The following is a 23,318-nucleotide window of genomic DNA, read 5'->3' as shown; positions in this document are numbered from 1 at the left end:
CAGTCGGGAGGGAGAGCAGCTTGTACTGAAGGTGGAGACGGATACCGTCATGTTGACTCCAGCTTATGAGGAAAGTGACCACAGTGAAGCAGAACCAACAAGTGACCACCAGCTCCTCTCTAACAACTCTCATGTAGCTGAGAGCCCAGACCAGAAAGGAGGAGAACATGGAGACTCAGGATCAGCTGGAGATGGAGAGCTGAAGAAAAAGAAAAGACGTCACAGAAGCAAAAGTCACAGTGATGATGCAAAAAACTCATCAGACATTCAACATAACACTCACCCAGGTGAAAAATCCTTCAACTGTGACACATGTGGGAAGACTTTTAAGTTTAAGTACAGATTGAATCGACACACGAGAATTCACACAGGTGAGAAGCCGTTTACTTGCAAAACATGTGGGAAGACTTTCAGTGCAAATAGTACCTTAACAGTTCACATGAGAACTCACACAGGTGAGAAACCATATTGTTGCCAAACATGTGGGAAAGCTTTCAAGTCTACTACTGAATTGAATCGACACATAAAAATCCACACAGGTGAGAAGCCGTTTACTTGCAAAACATGTGGAAAAGCTTTCAGGCTACGTATGCACATAGCAGTCCACATGAGAACTCACACAGGTGAGAAGCCGTTTACTTGCGAAACATGTGGAAAGATTTTCAATGCAAATAATACCTTAACAGTTCACATGAGAACTCACACAGGTGAGAAACCATATTGTTGCCAAACATGTGGGAAAGATTTCAAGTCTACTACTGAATTGAATCGACACACAAAAGTCCACACAGGTGAGAAGCCGTTTACTTGCGAAACATGTGGGAAAGCTTTCAGGGAAACCAATAACTTAATTCGTCACAGGAGAACTCACACAGGTGAGAAGCCGTTTACTTGCAAAATATGTGGAAAAGGTTTCAGACAACATGGACACGTAGCAGTCCACATGAGAATCCACACAGGTGAGAAGCCGTTTACTTGCAAAACATGTGGGAAAGCTTTCAGGCTACGTACACACATAGCAGTCCACATGAGAACTCACACAGGTAAGAAACCATATTGTTGCCAAACATGTGGGAAAGATTTCAGGTCTACTACTGAATTGAATCGACACATAGGAGTCCACACAGGTGAGAAGCCGTTTACTTGTAAAACATGTGGAAAAGCTTTCAGGGAAACCAGTGCCTTAATTCGTCACAGGAGAACTCACACAGGTGAGAAGCCGTTTACTTGCAAAATATGTGGAAAAGGTTTCAGCCAACATGGACACGTAGCAGTCCACATGAGAATCCACACAGGTGAGAGGCCGTTTACTTGTAAAACATGTGGAAAAGCTTTCAAGTCTGGTACTGAATTGAAGCAACACATGAGAATCCACACAGGTGAGAGGCCGTTTACTTGTAAAACATGTGGAAAAGCTTTTAAGCAAACCAGTAACTTAACTTATCACAGGAGAACTCACACAGGTGAGAAGCCATATTCTTGCCAAACATGTGGAAAAGATTTCAAGTCTTCTGTTGAATTGAATCGACACATGAGAACTAGGGATGGGCATTCGATTAAATTGTCTTGATCGATCGTCGGGAGAATTAACGATCGATTTTCGATTAATCATTAATATTTTTATATTAAAATTCACTATTTATAGGCTATTTTCAAAAGCCGCTAGCCGCTGATATTACCCGATATAGATACAGTGCAAATCCGTCATTTATGGCCAACTCGAGTGTGTGTGCAAAGCAGGCAACGGAAATCCAGTTCACTCTGTTGGCAGCAAAGCAGGCAATAATGCGGTCTTCAAGTCCCCATTGCTCTACAGCTTCATTTATTTTATCAGCGAGGTGGTCAGCCGGCCTGGAAGGCTTTCTGTGAGCAGGACCGCTGAGTTCATTTGCCAGTCTTCGCTGATGTAGCGGCAGGTGATGGTGATGTAGCTCTCAGCTGTTAAAGCGGTCCAGCAGTCTGTGGTAAGAGCAACTTTTACAGCTCCTCCGTGTCCATGCTAACACCGAGTTTATGCTAGGTTGGGACTGAGAGCAGGATGCACCACCACTAACCAGGGTCGGATACGCGTCGTTCAAGTGGTACATCATTTTGAGTCGTGGACGAGTTGTACTTACACACAGCTTCGCAGTGTTGGCGGTGAACTAAGTCATTTTTTAAATCAAAATGGTCCCACGACACACTTCGCCGTGAACTTTTCATGATTAACCTTACTTTTGAAATACACGGAAACTCGCAGGTAACTGAGTAGGCCTGTGGCATTTTTTTCAAACATTGCCCCATGTGATAAAATGTTGGATTGCTGCCACATAGCGACATTCATTGCATTCCTCAAGACTCACACTACGCAATAGAACCTGCATTAGTTTTATCGATAAAAGAATAACGTCATCGATGAAATTCTTAATGATCGATTAATCAATCGTCGATTAATCATGCCCATCCCTAATGAGAACTCACACAGGTGAGAAACCATAATGTTGTCTGGGGAAAGTTTGTCTGATCTGCTCTGACGAGACATTTGATGACACGTACAGCGAGTAGCCTTGTATTTGCAAAATATGTTGGAGGTGGTTCAGTTCTAGTGTTTCATTTATAATTGCAGAACTTTCACTTTAAATGAGCTACTTGAAGAATCCTCAGAGGATCAATATACACAGGAGAAATGATGAGCTGATGCTGAATGTGAACAATTTCCCCTTGAGAAGATGTCAAAATATGATTATGTGTCTATCTTCATGCTGATCTGCCATATTTGTTAACATGATGATTAATGAGTTAATTGCTCTGGGAGGCTGATCTGGGGGAACAACCTCACATGGTGAATGGGGTGATGTGTGGCTGAGCTCATCTGGCTGTTTGTCCACCAACAAAGTGAAGGAATCTCAATTCAAAATTACCCAGATGCTCCAGATTATATGTCATATTGTGTTGAAGTTTGGAGAAATACGTGCAGGACATATATAGACCCTATATTTAGACTCCAGAAAAGAGTTATCAGAATAATTATAAAGCTTCCTTTCGCGAAACCACTAATGAATTATTTATAAAGTCTGGCATCTTAAAATTCTTAGATATTGTTTACATAAAAACATTAGAAATACTATTTCAAGCAATGAATAAAAGTCTTCCCATCTGTGTTCAAAAATGTTTTAAACTAAGAGAAAAAAAACTATAATTTAAGAGGGTTGTGTGTCTTTGAAATATGTAAAGTGAGAACTAATGTTAAATATAGATGCATTTCATTTTTGGGAGTTAAATTATGGAATGGAGTGATCTACTGTTGAGTTTCAAAAAAACTTTGAAATTTTAAATAATTAAGGATTGGAATGTAAAATGACTGACATGTGACATGACTAAGAAGAAGAATTTAGAGTAAATTTTTGTGTTTTTTCCTGCTTCTTTGTATTACTGATATTCTGGGTTATTTCATGGATTGTACAGGATAGGCAAAAATAAGCCTCGGCTTCAGCCGGGTCCTTTTTTGGTTACAGAGTTTGTTTAAAATTTTGTTGTGAGAAAATGTTGAGTGGAAGCATGTATGGTAATATTTTGTCAGTTAATTGCACATATTTTAAGTGTTTTATATTGTAACCGAAATAATACTATTCATTCATTCATTCATTACACCAGTGCTACGGAATAAATGTAATCCTTCACTTTCTAAATACTGTTGTAGGAACACAAGCCTTTTTGTCTCTGCATCTTAACAAGGTCCCCCCCCCCCCCCCCCAAAAAAAAGAAAAAGAAGATGAACTCCTTTCCCTCAGGTCAAACTAGGTCAAGCACAATAGAGTCCTCTCTCTCCACATCAGGTGACAGGAAGTGGGAGAAGAAGTTGGTTGGGGTAAAGATGATCCAGTCCCCTCCCCCACGGGTCAAACCGTTTTATGATCCCATGTGTGACATTCCAGTCCACACCAGTCTCCATCTGAGTTCCTCTTTGTGTGTAATACTTTTGTTATTTACCAGTAAAATGTCTGTGACGTGTTTTTTTTAAGATAGAACTAGAAGGAATATGCATAAGTCCTTGGTTCTACTGTATATGCAAGTGTTTTATGCCTTAATCATGTTTTAATTCTTTTTGAGTGATAAGTGATTGTACTCATGTTGCATCTTTTTCTTTTGTAATTTACGTTTTTATTTTTAAACATGGTACATAGCTCATTAGGCACAGCTTACACACACAGTAAGGTCGGACAGCAAAATGACACATTGGTTAGGTGTCCCTGGTTAAAGAAGAGAAGAAAAAAAAAAAGAATAACGGGCTCCCACGGCAATGAAGGGGTTAATATCTTCTCTCTATAATGCAATTCTTTCTCTTTGCTCTCCATCTGACCAAACACTTGTAACTATCTGTTAAATGTCGACAACATCGTGGCACTCTTATTCATATGTTTTGGACATGTCCATCTTTACATGCATACTGGGTTTCTATATTCTCTACTCTTTCTGATGTATTTCAAAAAACCCTGGAACCATGTCCGCTCATGGCCGTATTCGGTGTCTTATCAGATCCCACTAAATTATCAAAACCCCAATCTGATTTTCTTGCTTTTCTCTGTTTGATCGCTAGGCGTCTAATTTTGAGACACTGGAAATCACAATACCCACCATCACAGTCATTGTGGATCAGGGACATACTAACGTTTTCAAAACTCGAAAAGATTCGACACTTAAAGAGAGGTTCTGCATCTAAATTTAATGAATTGTGGCAGCCGTTCCTTCTACATGTAGAGGGTCTTGACTTACCACCTCCAGACACTGTAAGTTTACTGTACATCTACTCTGTGACTGTGAACTCCCTCACGTATCTGCTCTTGTATGTGCTTAGATGTATGTGTGTGAGACCCCCCCTTGTTTATTTATTTATTTTCTTTCATTTTCCTTTTTACCATTTTTTTTCTTTATTATTATTATCATTATTTATCTATTTTTATTATCATATATATGCATGTATATGTGTGTATAAATGCATTTTTTTTTTAATATATATATGTATATATATTTTAATTTTATTTATTTTATTAATTTATTTATTACTTATTTTGCCTTTTCTGGTTATATGTATGTGTTGTTGTTCTAACCTGTCCCTCGTGGCCTTTTTCTTATTTCTTTTATTATGTGTAAAAAGAAAAAACTTTCAATAAATACACCATGAACAAAAAAAAAAAAAAAAAGAGAATAACAATACAATATACAATAATACAAAAATACAGAGGTGAGGGATTGCAAACAAACAGCCTAATAGTTAGAGGTCAGGTAGTTCATAAAATACTCCCAGCTTCCTAGGGTCACATGTCCCCTGCCCCTTATTCTTGCCAACATAATCTCACATGATGCTGTTTCACTCATCAAAGCTTTCCACTCATTAAATGTTGGGGTAGTGGATGCTTTCCAATGTCTCAGAATAATTCTGGCAGCTAAGGTTGTCCCCACCATCAACACTGAATGAACGCTTTTGGTCAATTTTGGAATTTCTGTTTTTATCTCCCATAAGGCAAAGACGTGGGGATAGTGGCAAGGATATTCCTACCCACGCCTCTAAGAATTTCAATACACTTCGCCGAAATGGGTTGACCGTAGAACATTCCAATATGAGATGTATGAATGTGCCCATCTCTGTCTTACAATTCCAGCATGTGTTGGTACTTATTAGTCCTACTCTGAAAAGCCTACATGGTGTCCAGTAATACCAGTGTAAAATTTTATACTGAGTGAATTCACCTCTAGTTTCCTTGATATATTTACCATTATCAGCCACAATTTGTTTCCATGTATCTTCATCAATCTGACAATTAAGGTCCCTCTGCCAGATTAACCTCAAATTGTTACATGAGCTACTGGTTAAATAGATTGAATTAGTATAGAATGTTGATGCTTTGTGGTTAATTGGGTTTTGGAGATAGTCAATTATTGGGTTGTTGGTTTCATTTGGTTGACACTTCTTCATTAAGCAATGTCTAACCTGCAAGTATTTCCAAAAGTCACACTTCTCTTGTAGATTGTATTCTTGGGCTAATTCAGCAAATGACTTAATTATACCATCTTTATAGAGATTGCTTATTGTGTGTATTCCACTGTCTAACCATCTTCTCCAAAATATTGTTTGTTTCCATATTTTCACTTCTGGGTTTAACCAAAGTGTGGCATATTGCTGTTTGCAATGTGAGAGCTTGTGGACTTTATGAACTTTTGCCCAGACCTCCCTAGAGTGTTTAATAATTGGATTATGATCTCTCTGTTTATCCTTTGACTGCTGAGTTATCACACACATAGGGTGGAATGGCACGGCAAGAGCCTTTTCAATAGCAGCCCATTCTAAACCATCCACTGTCCCACTCCAGAGTTTAGCTATCTTGGCCATTTCAAACGACCAGCTATACAGTCTAAGATCAGGTAAACCAAGCCCGCCTTTATCTTTGGGTGCATACATTTTGCTCAGCTTAAATCTGGGCTTCCTTCCAGCCCACAGAAAGTCTTTAATGAGACTGTCATACTGTTTAAAAATGTGATCAGATATATTGAGTGGTATCATCATGAATAAGTAGTTGAATTGTGGGGCTATTACCATTTTAACAACATTTACTTTACCCCACAGGGTCAGGTTCAACTTCCCCCACTTTCCCAGGTTTGTTTTGGTTTTTTGAAGGAGTGGATCAAAGTTGAGTGTGGTCATCTCCTGTAGGTCTGGGCTTAGTTTAATACCTAGGTAGATCATGCCTTTAGTAATCCATCTAAAGTTATGTTGTGTTATTACCTGTGGATGGCAGTGTTTGGATATGGGCATCACCTCAGATTTGGTCCAGTTGATCTGGTAGCCTGAAAGCTTAGAGTATTCACATATGGTGTTCATTAACGCAGGCAATGAGTCTTTAGGATCTCTGGTCAGAAAAAGAATGTTGTCCGCATAAAGCATTAATTTGTGCTCACTACCACCACCAATCACTCCACTAATGGAAGGGTTTGTTCTTATGGCAATTGCCAAAGGTTCCAAAGCGATCGCAAACAGGAGTGGCGAAATGGGACACCCTTGTCGGGTTCCTCTGGCAAGATCAAAAAATGGTCAAGTCACACCATTTGTCATGACAGCTGTCTTGGTAGCATTATACATTATTTTTATCCACTTGCTGAAACTGGTGCCAAGACCAAACTCCGACAGGGCCGAGTGTAAGAATCCCCACTCGACCCTGTCAAAGGCCTTCTCAGCATCTAACGAAACAGCAACCACAGGAGCTGTATTGGAAGAGTTCAACCACATTAAATGTAAGAGCCTTCGTAAGTTATCAGTTGAAGATCTAACCTTTATAAAGCCCACTTGATCTGAGTGTATGATGTATGGTAGAACTGTTTCAAGCCGTATGGCCAGTACTTTGGCCAGTATTTTACTATCCACGTTAATGAGGCTAATTGGTCTAAAATTGGCAGGGTCTGTATGATCCCTACCCTTTTTAGGAATGAGTGAGATAAGTGCGTCAGTCAGAGATGGCGGGAGTGAGCCAGTCTGAAAAGCTTTTTCATATACATTGGTTAGTACTGGGGCAATTATGTCGATGAACTCTTTATAATATTCGGCAGGGAAACCGTCACTTCCAGGTGATTTCCCTGATTTAATGGATCTAATGGCATTTCTCACCTCTCCCTGGGTCACCGGTTCATCTAAGGCTACCTGTTCAGGTGATAGATTTGGAAAATTTGTATTCATAAAAAAGTTCTGCAGTGACAGTTTATTTGGGGTACCTGACGATTTGTACAAATTCTCATAAAAGTCTTTAAAGACCTCATTAATTCCCTTGGAGGAAGTCACCAGAGACCCCCCCGATCTTACTGCTGGAATTACATGTGCAGTACTTTGTTTTTTGAGCTGTCTCACCAAGAGTCTGCCTGTTTTTTCCCCTGACTCATAAAACAAACAAAGCATATTCAGCTTGTTTATTAAATATTTCATGTATTTTAAATTTACATTTGCAAATGTCATTAAACAAGCTATCAGAATAGTGTCTGGCCAGTTCTCTTTCCATTGCACTTAACTCTACTTCCAGTTTCTGAATAATATCTTTATGTTCTTTTTTCCTCTTGGAAGTTTGCGCAATGAGCTTGCCTCTAACATAAGCTTTTGATGCTTCCCAAACCATTGCCACCCTGTCTGTGCTTCCCATATTGATCTCAAAAAATGATGACAAATCTGCTGCAAGTTCGTTATTAAATACTTCATCATGCAACAGGAAAGTATTCATTCTCCATCTACCTCGTCTTAGTCTATCTGAGTGTATGTTAACACATAGTTCAACAGGTGCGTGGTCTGAAAGGGACATGGCATTAATATTGCTGTCTATGACAGAATGTATCAAGTTTTGGGATATCAAAATAAAGTCTATTCTTGAATAGGATTTGTGGCAGTGGGAGTAAAAGGAATATTCTTGTTTCCTTGGGTTAACCAATCGCCATACATCAATCAAACCATTGTCTTCCATCAGTGTACGAATGGCAGCTCTGTCTTTAGGTGTTGATGTTCGGGTCCCTGAAAATTTGCTTTTATCAAGCGCACCATCTAGAACCTGATTGAAGTCTCCTGCCAAAATCACTTGCCCCTGTGTGTTCCCCAGTATGCTATTGACCTCATGGAAAAAAGATGGGTCTTCTGTATTGGGGGCATAGATATTGCAGAGTGTTAATTGCATACCATTTATGACAGTTTCAAGACATATAATTCTACCATTAGCATCCTTAAATTTCTTTACCATTGGGAGGTTCAGCCTCTTATGTACCAAAATAAGAACTCCATTTTTCTTCCTGGAGAAAGAGCTATAATAAACTTGTCCTACCCAGTCTCTTCTAAATTTTTGAGCCTCATCATCTTTAAGATGTGTTTCTTGAATGAAAGCTAGATCGGCTTGTTTATGTTTGAGATATAAAAGCACCTTTTTCCGCTTCATCGGATTCCCACAACCATTAATATTCCAGGACACCACCTTAACAGAGGAATTATTTGCCATTCATGTTAAGAAAATAAAAAATATATATGCAAGTATGGGCAAGTATGACCATTTTATCCGACCTTCTTGTACCAGTATTATATTCAAAGCTTTGTGTACCATTACTAAGTATAATGAAATTATCTGCAACTTTCAAAAGAACAGACAAGACCAAACTGGTCAACACAAACCTAACCTCTTCAGTAAAAGAGAACACAGTAACACAAAAAGGCCTCCAAAAACCAACTTGAGGCTCATTTCCTTTTAGGTCAGTCCAAAGGAAATAGAAAAGAAAAAAGAAAAATACATCAATGTGGTCTGTGGAATGACCGACTAGCTCCCTAGTTCAGATAGCCACACAAATATTGTCCAACCCCACCATACCTCTCTCAAACTCTCCTTGTAGCTTAATTGTCGTGGATTATCCTCCTTTTATTCTTTGTCCGGATTGTCTCCAGTGGGCCTATTGTTCTCCATCAGTCATTTGTTGCTGGATGAACTTGACAGCCTCCGTTGCATCCTGAAACTTCCTGCTCCTCCCTCTCCATGTAAATCCCAGTGTCGCTGGAAAAGCAAGCCTGAATTTCACCTTCTTGTCATGAAGCATTCGTTTGGCTGTTGAAAAAGGCTTTCCTCCTCTCGGCCAGCTCCTTGGTTATGTCTGGGAAAAAGGAAATGTTGCATCCGCTCCATACAGTTCCCCCATTCTCTCGTGCAGCTTTGAGAACTTTATCTCTGGCAGAGGAGCGCAGAAATTTTATCATTATCAGTCTCGGCGGTTGGTCGTCATCTGGCCGAGATCCAGGGGAGCGGTGTGCTCTTTCTATTTCAAACTCACCGCCAACGTCCATGCCCAGTCCCTCTGAAAGGATCTTTGCGATGCATTCCTTTAAGTTGTCCCCTTCTTTGCCCTCAGTTAGACCTAGCAATCTCACATTATTGCGTCGGCTCCTGTTTTCTAAATCCTCCACACGAGTCCACAGTGTATCTATCCGCTTGCTATGTAGCTCGCGGTCGGTCACCAGTTGTTGCGCGGTGTCCTCGATGTCGGAAATTCAGCCCTCCGCCTCAGTCAGCCGTACTTGCATAGCGTTAACAGCATTTTTCAATTCTGCCGTGGTCTGTTTGATTGTTGAAACGTCCGAAGCGACCGTAAGCAGTGTGGCACTCACTTTACTCACTTCAGTAAAAAGGATGTCCAAGCTAGTATTCTGCTCAGGCTGCTTTGGGCTAGCATCGCCAGAGTCTGCTGCAGGCTTTCCCCATGCTGGTCTAAAATATCTCGAGGAAGCCATCTCTGTGCTTCAAATGATGAGAAACAACAACGGAGTGTTCTTAAACACTGAGATGCTGAAAATTATTGAGGAATGAACAAATTAAGCTGGGGGGCAGCTGTAGCTCAGTGGGTAGAGCTGGTGGACCAGTGATTGGAAGGTTGCTGGTTCAAATACCCTGCTCCCCTGGGCGGGACTGAGCTACATGTCGAAGTATCCTTGAGCAAGATACTGAACCCCAGAATTGCTCCTGATGTGCAGCTGGCACACTGTGTGGCAGCCACTGCCATCAGTAAGGGTCCTGCAATGAGCTGGCGACTCATTCAGGTTGCACCCTGGCCTACGCCCATGAGTAGAACTGGATTTTGGCCCCAGTAAGCCCTGCAACCCCTCAGGGGGATAAAAAGCGGCAACATCCTGCAACCCTCACGGAAAAAGCGGAAAAGAGAACGAACGAACGAATTAATTTACATTAAGTTGGTGGGGTTTCTGGACAACTTCTAAAGTGCAGCCATCTTGTTCGGCACTCCCACGTGACTCTCCCTCATGTTGCATCTTTTCACGTAGACAAAATTCGACTTTTAAGCCATGGTGAAGTTTTGGGAAGGTAAAACACGATTATGAAACATTGAAAACAATAGTTTAGTCAGATTAAACTTTTGTGAGCCTAAACAGTGACACTGTCACCCCCCCCTTTTGGTCCATCTGCTGCAGGTCACAAAAACAGAGACATGCTCTGTTCCTCTCTTCTGTCTACTTCTTTTTCTCTTCACTTCTGTCTTCTTCTCCTCACTTCTTCTCCTCTTCTCGGCTTCTCCCCTCTTCACTCTCCCACTCCTCTCTTTTCTTTTCTTTCTTTCCTTTTTATTTTTATTTTAAAGTATAATCTTTACTTTTATTTTTGCAACAAGCTCTAAGAAAAGCGAATTGAATCACTACTTTCAGTGCTTTACTTTTATCCAAGCTTTTAATAGAACGAAATTCTTTTCCTTTTGATTTTTGATTTTAATATACCGTTAAAGTATCACCGTCTGATCCAAAAGAAGTTGAATTAGTTTAAGAATCAGAACTTAAGAACCACCACTCGAAACTCGAAACAACAAATAAAATGCTTTTTCAAGACTACGATCATTTGATGAAGAACGTTGCAGTTATTGTCTGATTCAGAAGCCTTGCAAGGAGTCTCCAACAAAAGAGACTTTGTGTGCTCCCAGCCGAGACCGACTCTGCCCCCAGCGCTCCCAAGGCGGAAACCCCGCTGGGCCTTCGGACCGAGAGTGCTTCAAACCAAACATCAGGACCTCCTGACTCCCAGACAAAACAGCTGAACGTCTTCATGGAGCTGGATCCACACACATGAGAATCAGAGTTGGTGTCCAAAGTTCTGACTTCTGTCTAGGTTCTGACTTCTAAGTTCTGACTTCTATCTTATGAACTTAAGAAAATTGAGATTAGGGTCTTGTTAGTATTAAAAATTACTCCCGTAATATTTAATATATAAAAACCTGACCCTTTAACTTTACCCTCTGCCAACAGTCACATAACTTTATTGATTTACTAATTACAATCTTTACATTTTCTGTTATCTGCTGTTGTTAGTCTAAAATTGTCATTTCATTTATTTTACCCCAAATTATTTAGTCAATAAACATATACAATCGTTTGTCTTTGTCTGGAACTTAATTTTAATGTGGAGAACCGATGGATATGTGCAAAGAAGTCACTGCTTCAGAATATGAGACTGAATAAATTGATTTGGAATTGATTTGAACTGTTTAAGCCAAACCTGTACAGTTGAATTTTGAATAATGTTCTTCGGATTATTCAAAATAGTTAAACAACGAAGGTGGTGCCTCATATATGAGTGTATGATTGATCACCAGTGATTAATTACCCTTATTGTCAAGTAGTGTCTCCTACACTGTAATAAATGCAAGATCTCAGAGGGATCATACTGCCACTGCATCTTTGACTATCCCTGTATTAAACATTTCTGGAGAAAGGTTGGCAAAGAAATTTCTGACATTTTTGGTAAAGAACTGTATCTCACTCCACTGTCTTGCATCCTTGGATTACATCCTGCACTGAAACTAAAACCTCCTAAGCTCTCACAGTGGTTACTGGGTATAATGGAACTTATTCCCCTGGAAGCAACGACCTACTGGCTTAAGGACAAACCTCTGTTGTTTTATAAAACTTGGAACCCCTTTTTGAATTATATCAGTATGTAGAGTGCACAGACTCTACAGAAGGGCCTCTATTGACTTATCTGGTCAGACATCCCTAGAAAGATGCACACTTGAGTTTTGGTATCAACCAAACACCATATAGTAACACTGTAATGCCTGGATATCTGCTTACGTGTTCCTTCAACTGTCAGTTTGAGCTTTCAGTCCTTGAGCTTGTTTTTTCTCTTATATTAATCTTCTTTAAAAAATTTTTTTACTTTATTAGTTTTGTCCACCATGTTCTGTGTAGTACAAATTGGAAATGGAATAAAGATTTTTTTTTTTAAATATCGAGTTAATCGGTCTTATGTGTCCCACTCGCTCCTCGTGTCCTGCAGTTATATAAACAGTTATACGTTAAATACTATTTTAAAAAATAATTAAAGTCTTGTTGACTCTGCTTAGCAAGTGGAGAACATTTGTTGGCCTAATATCTTTCTTCAAGTTTAAAATTGTAGTCAGATATGTTTTAAACAAGTTCTGAATTAAATGTTTTCAGTCTGAAGCGGAACAAAAAAAGCCTCCGCACTTCCCCTGTCGGAGCTTTAGAGCGTGACACCCAGCGGAAGTAAACAGTAGCAGCTAGCAGCATTAGCTGGCTGTGTGTAATGAATGAAGTGAAGACGGTACTGAGTCACAGCGCAGCTCATTATTGAATGAGTAATTAAAGAACAATGAGTTCAGTTGAGAGTTTGAGAGAGTTTGTCAACGAGCGACTAACTGCTGCTGCTGAAGAAATATTCAGAGTTTTTAAAACAACTATCGTCCAGTACGAGGAAGAGATCGATCGGCAGCGCGTCATGCTGGATATCTGCTGGAAACCCCAAGTAAAGTTACACAGGATAGGTGAGTAAAAGTTTCTTATTTTAATAACACTAATGTTCAGAGCCCTGGAGTGGAAACGAGGGGGAACGTTTCTTTTGTCTGGTTTTGGTTCATCCCCCTCCGGGCCTCCGTAGTGTCTGAGTGCACTCTGCTCGGCTCTCCTCGGTGCCGTTCTGGTTGAAGACCGCAAAGAAAGCAGCACAAAAGACTTGAAAATGTATTCCAAAAAACAGAACACGCACTGTATGTGTGATGATCTTTCTGCCGAAGTGGAGAATATACCTGTAGTAAACACAACATGTCTCTACTCTCTCTGTATGTTACACAAAGCGTGGGCAAACACAACAACACTCTTCAATAGGTACTTTTTAGGTGAATCAAATCAAATCAAATCAAAATCATAGAAAATCATAAATGATTTGATTTGATTTGATTTGATTTGTACTTTTTAGGTGAAGTTTGGCATATATTTTTCTACATTATGAACCTTTTCAATCTGGAAAAACAAAAACACATTAAGTTCAAGATGTATTGTGAATTTGCATATACTCCCAGATTTTTTATATATATATTCTGGTATTAATCTTCTCAACAGAACAATGCAATATAACAAGATGACTAATGCTGTTCACCTCACTGTCAGTGGTTTTAATGTGGTGGCTGGTCAGTTTACACTGGTCCTAATCTGTTCACATTAGGGTTGCACAATATTGGAAAAAACTGACATTGCGATTTTTTTTTTAACCCTGCAATATATATTGCAATATGAAAAAATACATGAATTTTTCGATCAGATGACCTGAATAGCACTTTGTTATGCTGCATTTCTAAATGATCAGCATTTATATTTCATATGAGCTCATTCATGCGTGCTTGCGCCCTCCCAGAACTTCCATTCCCCAGCTGGCTTACTTTCATAACTAAAAATTACGTCTGTCTAATTTTCCTTTGGTTGGGTCTGGCGTCGGTAACAATTTATAGCGGGTCAGCTCGGTTCAAAATGTAATTTGTGCTACTGTAGGAAAACGGGACGTATGCAGTTTTAAGTATGTCGTGTACGAACAGGTTTTCAAAATAAGACCTGTGCAGGACTCTGCTGTGTGGTACCGACGTAAATGGTCGAACAAATGAGTTGTGTTACCTCTTGTTGTGGCATAGATGCAAGGCACTGTTGACACCGAACACGTGTTTGGTCATTATCATCCTTATTGTAGCCGAAAGAATTCCAGATAACTGTGTTGCTTTTCTTTTTGTTTCTACTTGTTCATTGCTCATTTTTCAATGTCGTTACAAGCGACTCACTCCATGTGCAGGGGCTGGTCTGCTTCGGCACACTGATTAAGAACTAATGTGATTGGTGGATGGCTGTGCATGCAGACTCTGCCTGCACAGTGTGTGTCAGGTACCCTTAAAATTAGATGAGTTGGGCGCGCAGGTGGTCGAGTGGTTAGAGCGCATGCCATATATACGCAGCCGACCCCGGTTCGATTCCGGCCGGAGGTCCTTTGCTGCATGTCACATCCCCCTCTCTCTCCCATATTTCCTATCTGTCTACTGCTTGGTGAAGGTGTCTATGCCGGAAAAATCTTTAAAAAAAAAAAAAAATTAGATGAGTTCATTTGTGTCCTACACGGCAGGCTCTGCGGTGTGACTATTGCACACACGTACATCACGATGGCGATGCTTAGACGATATATTGTGCAGCCGTAGTTCACATGTCTATTTCTTTACCATGATATTGAGCTCTTATTACTTTTGTTGTGTGTCCCTCCAGAGCTCCCACAGCAACATGTCTGTAAGGAGGAGGAGGTTCTGGCTGACCAGCAGCTCTGTAACCAGGAGAGGAACTCCAGTCTGGACCAAGAGGACCCAGAGCCTCCAGAGATTAAAGAGGAACAGGAGGAACTCTGCACCAGTCAGGAGGGAGAGCAGCTTGTACTGAAGGTGGAGACGGATACCGTCATGTTGACTCCAGCTTATGAGGAAAGTGACCACAGTGAAGCAGAACCAACAAGTGACCACCAGCTCCTCTCTAACAACTCTCATGTAGCTGAGAGCCCAGACCAGAAAGGAGGAGAACATGGAGACTCAGGATCAGCTGGAGATGGAGAGCAGAAGAAAAAGAAAAGACATCACACAGCTCATGTTTACCCAGGTAAAAAGTACTTCAAATGTGACACATGTGGGAAGACTTTTAAGTTTAAGTTCCAATTGAATGCACACCTTCAAACCCACACAAGTGAGAACCTGCTGGAAAGCTTTCAGGCATCATAGTTCCTTAACCCTTCACATAAGAACCCACACAGGTGAGAGGCCATATTCTTTTGAAACATTTGGGAAAACCTTTTCCAAGTCGTCTCGTTTGAAAGTCCATGTGAGAACCCACACAGGTGAGAAGCTGTTCCTTTGAAAGACCTGCGGGAAAACATACTCTGATCAGTCTAAACATTTCGGAACATGTTTAAAACATTTCTTACGGAGGACTTTAAAAGCCCAAATTAAATAAAACATGGAGTAAAGAAAACAAGTGACAGTTTCCTGAATCACCCAGTCGGGCTGACCTCCAATAGTCGACGATTCGACAATTCGATTCGGAGAGGTCTGATTCGACTATGAACCTCGTAGTCGAGGAAATAAGGTCGCAGCACATATTTCAAGGCATCAAACATTTGATATCGTTGCCGTATTTGTCGGAAAATATAAACAAAACTCACCACCTGAGAAGCATTCCTTGTTGTGGGGAAACCCTGTGAGTCGATTACCGACTGCAGTAGAGTCCCGCAGTAATGATCATCATTGAGCTGCGGAACTCGACTGCACTCATGACCTGGAAGCTGCTGAAACTTTCTGAGTATTTCTACTTGTTGTTATTCGGCCTTTGTTCTGTGGGCCTTGATGCCCTTGTAAATGAGGGTTGCCTCTCAATGTTCTCTGGAGGATAAATAAAGGTTGATTGGATGATTAAATATTGTCTGTCTTTTGTTGTGTGTCCCTCCAGAGCTCCCACAGCAACATGTCTGTAAGGAGGAGGAGGTTCTGGCTGACCAGCAGCTCTGTAACCAGGAGAGGAACTCCAGTCTGGACCAAGAGGACCCAGAGCCTCCAGAGATTAAAGAGGAACAGGAGGAACTCTGCACCAGTCGGGAGGGAGAGCAGCTTGTACTGAAGGTGGAGACGGATACCGTCATGTTGACTCCAGCTTATGAGGAAAGTGACCACAGTGAAGCAGAACGAACAAGTGACCACCAGCTCCTCTCTAACAACTCTCATGTAGCTGAGAGCCCAGACCAGAAAGGAGGAGAACATGGAGACTCAGGATCAGCTGGAGATGGAGAGCCGAAGAAAAAGGAAAGACGTCACAGAAGCAAAAGTCACAGTGATGATGCAAAAAACTCATCAGACATTCAACATAACACTCACCCAGGTGAAAAGTCCTTCAACTGTGACACATGTGGGAAGACTTTTAAGTTTAAGTACAGATTGAATCAACACATGAGAATTCACACAGGTGAGAGGCCATTTACTTGCAAAACATGTGGGAAGACTTTCAGTGCAAATAGTACCTTAACAGTTCACATGAGAACTCACACAGGTGAGAAACCATATTGTTGCCAAACATGTGGGAAAGCTTTCAAGTCTACTACTGAATTGAATCGACACATAGGAGTCCACACAGGTGAGAAGCCGTTTACTTGCGAAACATGTGGGAAAGCTTTCAGGCTACGTATGCACATAGCAGTCCACATGAGAACTCACACAGGTGAGAAGCCGTTTACTTGTAAAACATGTGGAAAAGCTTTCAGCCGACGTACACACGTAGCAGATCACATGAGAATCCACACAGGTGAGAAGCCGTTTACTTGTAAAACATGTGGAAAAGCTTTCGGCCGACATGCAAACTTAGCAGATCACATTAGAATCCACACAGGTGGGAAGCCGTTTACTTGTAAAACATGTGGAAAAGCTTTAAAGTCTCATAAAGAATTGAATCGACACATGAGAGTCCACACAGGTGAAAAGCCGTTTACTTGCAAAATATGTGGAAAAGCTTTCAAACAAACCAGTAACTTAACTTGTCACAGGAGAACTCACACAGGTGAGAAGCCGTTTACTTGTAAAACATGTGGAAAAGCTTTTGGCCGTCGTGCACACTTAGCAGTCCACATGAGAATCCACACAGGTGAGAATAGGGCTGGGCAATAAAACGATAACAATATCAATTGCTATAGACACGTGATCAATATCAATAGAAAATAGGTTCGATAATTTCACTAAACTGTCAGTAACAGCTGATCTGCGAGTGGTGAAATACAGTGTGAGGCCCGATTCTGATTCTGAAATTTTGAAAATGATTTTTTTCCCAAAAAAGTCTCACCTGTAGTCAGCATTTAGAGGGTTATTTTTCAAATTTTACTTATTTCAAATGGGTAAAAAAAAATCAATAATTATCGCTATCGTCTGATATGAAACACTTATATCATGATACATTTTTCAGCCATATCGCCCAGGCCTAGGTGAGAAGCCGTTTACTTGTAAAACATGTGGAAAAGATTTCAAGTCTTCTCTTGAATTGAATCGACACATGAGAACTCACACAGGTGAGAAACCATAATGTTGTCTGGGGAAAGTTTGTCTGATCTGCTCTGACGAGACATTTGATGACACGTACAGCGAGTAGCCTTGTATTTGCAAAATATGTTGGAGGTGGTTCAGTTCTAGTGTTTCATTTATAATTGCAGAACTTTAACTTTAAATGAGCTACTTGAAGAATCCTCAGAGGATCAATATACACAGGAGAAATGATGAGCTGATGCTGAATGTGAACAATTTCCCCTTGAGAAGATGTCAAAATATGATTATGTGTCTATCTTCATGCTGATCTGCCATATTTGTTAACATGATGATTAATGAGTTAATTGCTCTGGGAGGCTGACCTGGGGGAACAACCTCACATGGTGAATGGGGTGATGTGTGGCTGAGCTCATCTGGCTGTTTGTCCACCAATAAAGTGAAGGAATCTCAATTCAAAATTACCCAGATGCTCCAGATTATATGTCATATTGTGTTGAAGTTTGGAGAAATACGTGCAGGACATATATAGACCCTATAATTAGACTCCAGAGAAGAGTTATCAGAATAATTATAAAGCTTCCTTTCGCGAAACCACTAATGAATTATTTATAAAGTCTGGCATCTTAAAATTCTTAGATATTGTATACATAAAAACATTAGAAATACTATTTCAAGCAATGAATAAAAGTCTTCCCATCTGTGTTCAACATTTTTTTTTAAAAATTCTTTGGAATATGTAAAGTGAGAACTAATGTTAAATATAGATGCATTTCATTTTTGGGAGTTAAATTATGGAATGGAGTGATCTACTGTTGAGTTTCAAAAAAACATTGAAATTTTAAATAATTAAGGATTGGAATGTAAAATGACTGACATGTGACATGACTAAGAAGAAGAATTTAGAGTAAATATTTGTGTTTTTTCCTGCTTCTTTGTATTACTGATATTCTGGGTTATTTCATGGATTGTACAGGATAGGCAAAAATAAGCCTCGGCTTCAGCCGGGTCCTTTTTTGGTTACAGAATTTGTTTAAAATTTTGTTGTGAGAAAATGTTGAGTGGAAGCATGTATGGTAATATTTTGTCAGTTGATTGCACATATTGTAAGTATTTTATATTGTAACCAAAATAAAACTATTCATTCATTCACTTCCTTCACTTTCTAAATACTGTTGTAGGAACACAAGCCTTACCCCCCCCCCCCCCACAAAAGAAGATGAACTCCTTTCCCTCAGGTCAAACTAGGTCAAGCACAATAGAGTCCTCTCTCTCCACATCAGGTGACAGGAAGTGGGAGAAGAAGTTGGTTGGGGTAAAGATAATAATAATAATACATTTTACAGCGCTTTTACAGCTCTCAAAGACGCTTTACATAAAACCAAATACAGAGGAATAGTACATAAGTGCTCAGTGCAAAGAGAAAGAAAGAGAAATAAATGAAAAGTACATAGAGGGACAAACAAACAATGTGCAAATAACTGTGTGTTAGTGCTTACGAAAACTGATGGGGGGCACAGAGAAAAACAGCTATTGTTGCAGGTTAAAAGCAGATTTAAAAAGGTGGGTCTTGAGTAGTGATTTGAAGGTGGATGGGTTAGAACAGTCACGGATGTGTTTGGGGAGGGCGTTCCAGAGGGAGGGGGTGGCTATAGAGAAAGCTCTGTCGCCCCAGGTGCGGTGCTTGGTCCTGAGCAGGTGTGAGAGGAGGTTTGCATAAGATGATCGGAGGTTGCGGTAGGGAGTGTGGTGGTGGAGCAAGTCTGTGAGGTAGGAAGGGGCCTGGTTATGGAGGGCTTTGTGGATGAGGAGGAGGAGCTTGAAGTTGATTCGATATGGGACAGGGAACCAGTGTAAGTTTTGCAGAACAGGGGTGATGTGTTTGTGGGAGCGGGTGTGGGTAAGGAGGCGGGCAGCTGAGTTTTGAATGTACTGAAGTTTGTTGAGAACCTTGGATGATGAGCCATAGAGGATGCTATTGCAGTAGACGAGTCGTGAGGTGATGAATGCATGGATGAGAGTTTCAGTGGCAGAGAAGGAGAGTAATGGATGAAGGCGAGCGATGTTCTTGAGGTGAAAGAAAGCAGTTTGGGTGAGGCGACTGATGTGATGTTCAAATGAGAGGTTATTGTCGAAGATGATACCAAGGTTGCGGATGAACGGGGAGGGTGACAGGGTGGTGTTATCAATGCTGAGGGAGAAGTTCTGGGTCGATGTGTCGAGGGATTTTGGGCCGATGAGTATGATTTCAGATTTGTCACAGTTCAGTTGAAGGAAGTTAGTTTGCAGCCATGATTTTAGTTCTGTCGGACAGTTGGTGAGGGTGGAGTGGGTGACAGGGGTGATGGATTTTGTAGAAATGTAGATTTGGATGTCGTCAGCCTAGCAGTGGAAGGGGAGACCATGACAGCGGATGATGGAACCAGTGGGGAATAGGTAAGAGGATGAAGAGGAGAGGACCAAGCTCCGAGCCCTGGGGGACGCCTTGAGGGAGGGTGACAGTGGAGGAGGTGCAGTTGTTAATGTGGATGAACTGATGTCTGTCGGTGAGGTAAGATTTAAGCCAGGAAAGAGCAGAACCAGTGATGTTGAGTGATGTTTGTAGGCGGGACAGGAGAATGGAGTGGTTGATGGTGTCAAAGGCTGCAGTGAGGTCAAGGAGGATCAGTATGTTGAGGTGCCCAGAGTCTGCAGTGAGGAGGAGATCGTTTGTGATTTTCAAGAGAGCGGTTTCGGTGCTGTGTTGTGGGCGGAATCCAGATTGGAATGGTTCATACAGTTCATGAGTGCGGAGGTGGGTTTTGATTTGCGCTGCGACAACGCGTTCCAGAATTTTTGACAGAAAAGGGAGGTTTGAGATGGGACGAAAGTTTGAGATGGTGTCAGGATCCAGGCCGGGTTTTTTGAGGATGGGGGTGACAGCAGCCAGTTTCAGGGTTTGGGGGACATAGCCAGAAATGAGGGAGGAGTTGATGATGGTGACGATGAGTGGAGAGATTGCTGGGAGACAGAGTTTGATGATGGAGGATGGTATGGGGTCCAGGACGGATGTGGAGCTTTTCATGTTAGTGATGATGGGAAGGAGTTCCAGGGGGGAGATGAGAGTGAACTGTGAACGGGGTGGAGTGGTCGGGGCGGCGGGAGGTTGAGAGTCAGAGGTAGCGGGGGGGTTGCTGAGTTGGCTGTAGATGGTGTCGATTTTGGACTGAAAGAAAGACAGGAAGGAGTTGCATAAAGTGATAAAGTCTATGATGATGGCCAGATGGTCCGAGATGTGGAGGTTGAGACCGGTGAGTTGGTGGAGAGTGAGACCGGCGGAGCAGACTAGGTCCAGGATGTGGCCGCGACAGTGGGTGGGGAAGTTGACATGCTGGGTGAAGTGAAGACAGTGAAGCAGTTCCAGGAGGTCTATTGCACTTTTGCAGTTTGGATCATCAATATGGATGTTAAAGTCGCCGAGCAGGAGAATCGAGGGGGATATGGCGGATAGCTGGGTGAGGAAGATGGCGAGGTCAGAAAGGAAGGAGTGGTTTGGTTTGGGAGGAAGATAGATGATGGTGATGACCAGGGAAGTGGGACCAGGCAGTTTGAGGGCAACATGCTCGAAGGACTGAGCAGGAGGGATGGAGATTGTGGAGATTTTTATGTTTTTCCTGAAAATGGCAGCAACTCCCCCACAGGCCGGGTTTGTCGATGTAAGTGTAGCCAGAGGGTGTGGTTTGGTTCAGGGAGAAATAGTCCAGAGGTCTGTGCCAGGTTTCAGTGAGGCAGAGAAAGTCCAGTTCATTGTCAGTGATGAATTCATGTAGGATGACACTTTTGTTAGTTAGTGAGCGGGTGTTGAATAGGGCAAGTTTCAGGTGTTTAGAGGTTGGAGTAGAGTGGGGAGTGGCAGGAGTGCAGAAAATGGGGCACAGGTTTTTGATATTTACAGCCTTGGATGTACAGTGTGGGTGAGGTGGTCTGTGTGATGTGATGGACTGTATGGGGGAAAGTCTCAGGTAGGAGGGTTAATGACTGATTGGGTTGGACGGGAGCACTGGTGAGCGGAGGTGTGCCCTGTGCTGCTGTTTGCACGGGGTGAAGAAGAGTGGCTGTGGAGGGGGTGTGTGGTGTAAATAGTCAGTCACGTGGAGCAGAATGTACAGTGTGCTGAATATTGGCTGAGAGCATGCAACTTCCAGTGGTGGATGATCCAGTCCCCTCCCTCACGGGTTAAACCGTTTTAGGATCCTGTGTGTGACATTCCAGTCCACACCAGTCTCCATCCGAGTTCCTCTTTGTGTGTAATACTTCTGTTACTTACCAGTAAAATGTCTGTGATGTGTTTTTTTAAGATAGAACTAGAAGGAATATGCATAAGTCCTTGGTTCTACTGTATATGCAAGTGTTTTATGCCTTAATCATGTTTTAATTCTTTTTGAGTGATAATAATTAAGCCATGGTGAAGTTTTGAGAAGGTAAAACACGATTTCTAAACATTGAAAACAATAGTTTAGTTAGATTAAACATTTGTGAGCCTAAACAGTGACAGTGACACTGTCAGCCGCTTTGGTCTGTCTGCTGCAGGTCATAAAAACAGAGACATGCTCTGCTCCTCTCTTCTGTCTACTTCTTTTTCTCTTCACTTCTGTCCTCTTCTCCTCACTTCCTATCCTCTTCTCTGCTTCTCCTCTTCACTCTCCCACTCATCTACCTCTTCTTTTCTTTCTTTCCTTTTTATTTTAAAGTATAATCTTTACTTTTATTTTTGCAACTGTAGGAACCCGGCCCATGCTGTTCTCCTCGCAGGAGGCCCGGCTGTGGGTCTGTGTGACCTCCCCCCTCCTCCTGAACCCTTTTGTGTCCTTTATCACGAGGGTCTGCTTCCCCTTTTCTAATTCTCTCCCTTCTCAACCTCATGACAAAATCATCTCTTACATTATAAACTGTGACTTCCCAACAAAAGCCTATCTGTGGACTAACTATCCCTTCACCCAATTTCTGGTTAGAAGGACAAGAGCCGTGTGTCAAAGATAACCACCAGCATCTGACTGTTCCATGTCACCGTGAAATCAAGGATCGTAAAAGAAAGCCATAAACATTTCCATACCAGCAGAAGAGAAAAGAGTCCTGATCTCTTTCCTAATCCAAGAAAGATACCAAGCTATAGTCTTACCTTTGCCTTAATGATATATTTTTCAACAGCTCGACCAGACCTACGTTTTGATATGTTTATAATCTTCCTGATGTAATCCTAACCAAAATTATAAATTTCTGAATTAATACCTGAATGAGTGATGGAGCCACAGTGCCACCTTGTGGTAAGCTTCGGTATAGTTCCCAGAGGACTTGCTTAAGTAATGTAATCCATAATCTTGTTTATCTATACTTTTCTCTTTCCTCCGATATATGTTTTGAATGTATAAGTCAGCACTGTATGAACAGGTTTGAGCCATCAATGCTGG

General features: G+C 41.4%; 1 protein-coding gene across 5 annotated transcripts; it reads left to right on the top strand.

The window, feature by feature from the left end:
- The first annotated feature begins 303 nt into the window (after positions 1-303).
- LOC115581358 (zinc finger protein 420-like) lies at positions 304-19,023 on the top strand. Of its 5 annotated transcripts, none has more exons than XM_030416386.1 (3): positions 304-1,295; positions 1,464-1,531; positions 17,885-19,023. In XM_030416386.1, the coding sequence occupies exons 1-3, from the start codon at positions 440-442 to the stop codon at positions 17,912-17,914; spliced, it is 954 nt and encodes a 317-aa protein (XP_030272246.1). In that variant the 5' UTR covers positions 304-439; the 3' UTR covers positions 17,915-19,023. The 5 variants fall into 5 exon arrangements, 4 of the variants coding, with proteins under 4 accessions (XP_030272246.1, XP_030272244.1, XP_030272245.1 ...); XM_030416384.1 differs by having other exon boundaries at positions 17,047-19,023; XR_003984025.1 differs by having other exon boundaries at positions 304-2,464; positions 17,901-19,023.
- Positions 19,024-23,318: the final 4,295 nt, after the last annotated feature.

The sequence above is a fragment of the Sparus aurata genome, chromosome 5, assembly GCF_900880675.1.
Source record: "Sparus aurata chromosome 5, fSpaAur1.1, whole genome shotgun sequence".
Lineage (NCBI taxonomy): Eukaryota > Metazoa > Chordata > Actinopteri > Spariformes > Sparidae > Sparus > Sparus aurata.
The sequence above is the reverse complement of the archived record's forward strand: the minus strand, read 5'-3'. Positions and strand labels throughout refer to the sequence as shown.

Excerpts from the sequence above, each read along its gene's own strand:
- LOC115581358 (XM_030416382.1), top strand. The coding sequence starts at position 440 with ATGAGAACTCACACAGGTGAGAAACCATATTGTTGCCAAACATGTGGG. Across the intron at positions 1,532-17,046 it reads CTGTTGAATTGAATCGACAC|ATGAGAACTCACACAGGTGA; the intron begins ATGAGAACTAGG and ends ATAGCAGTCCAC.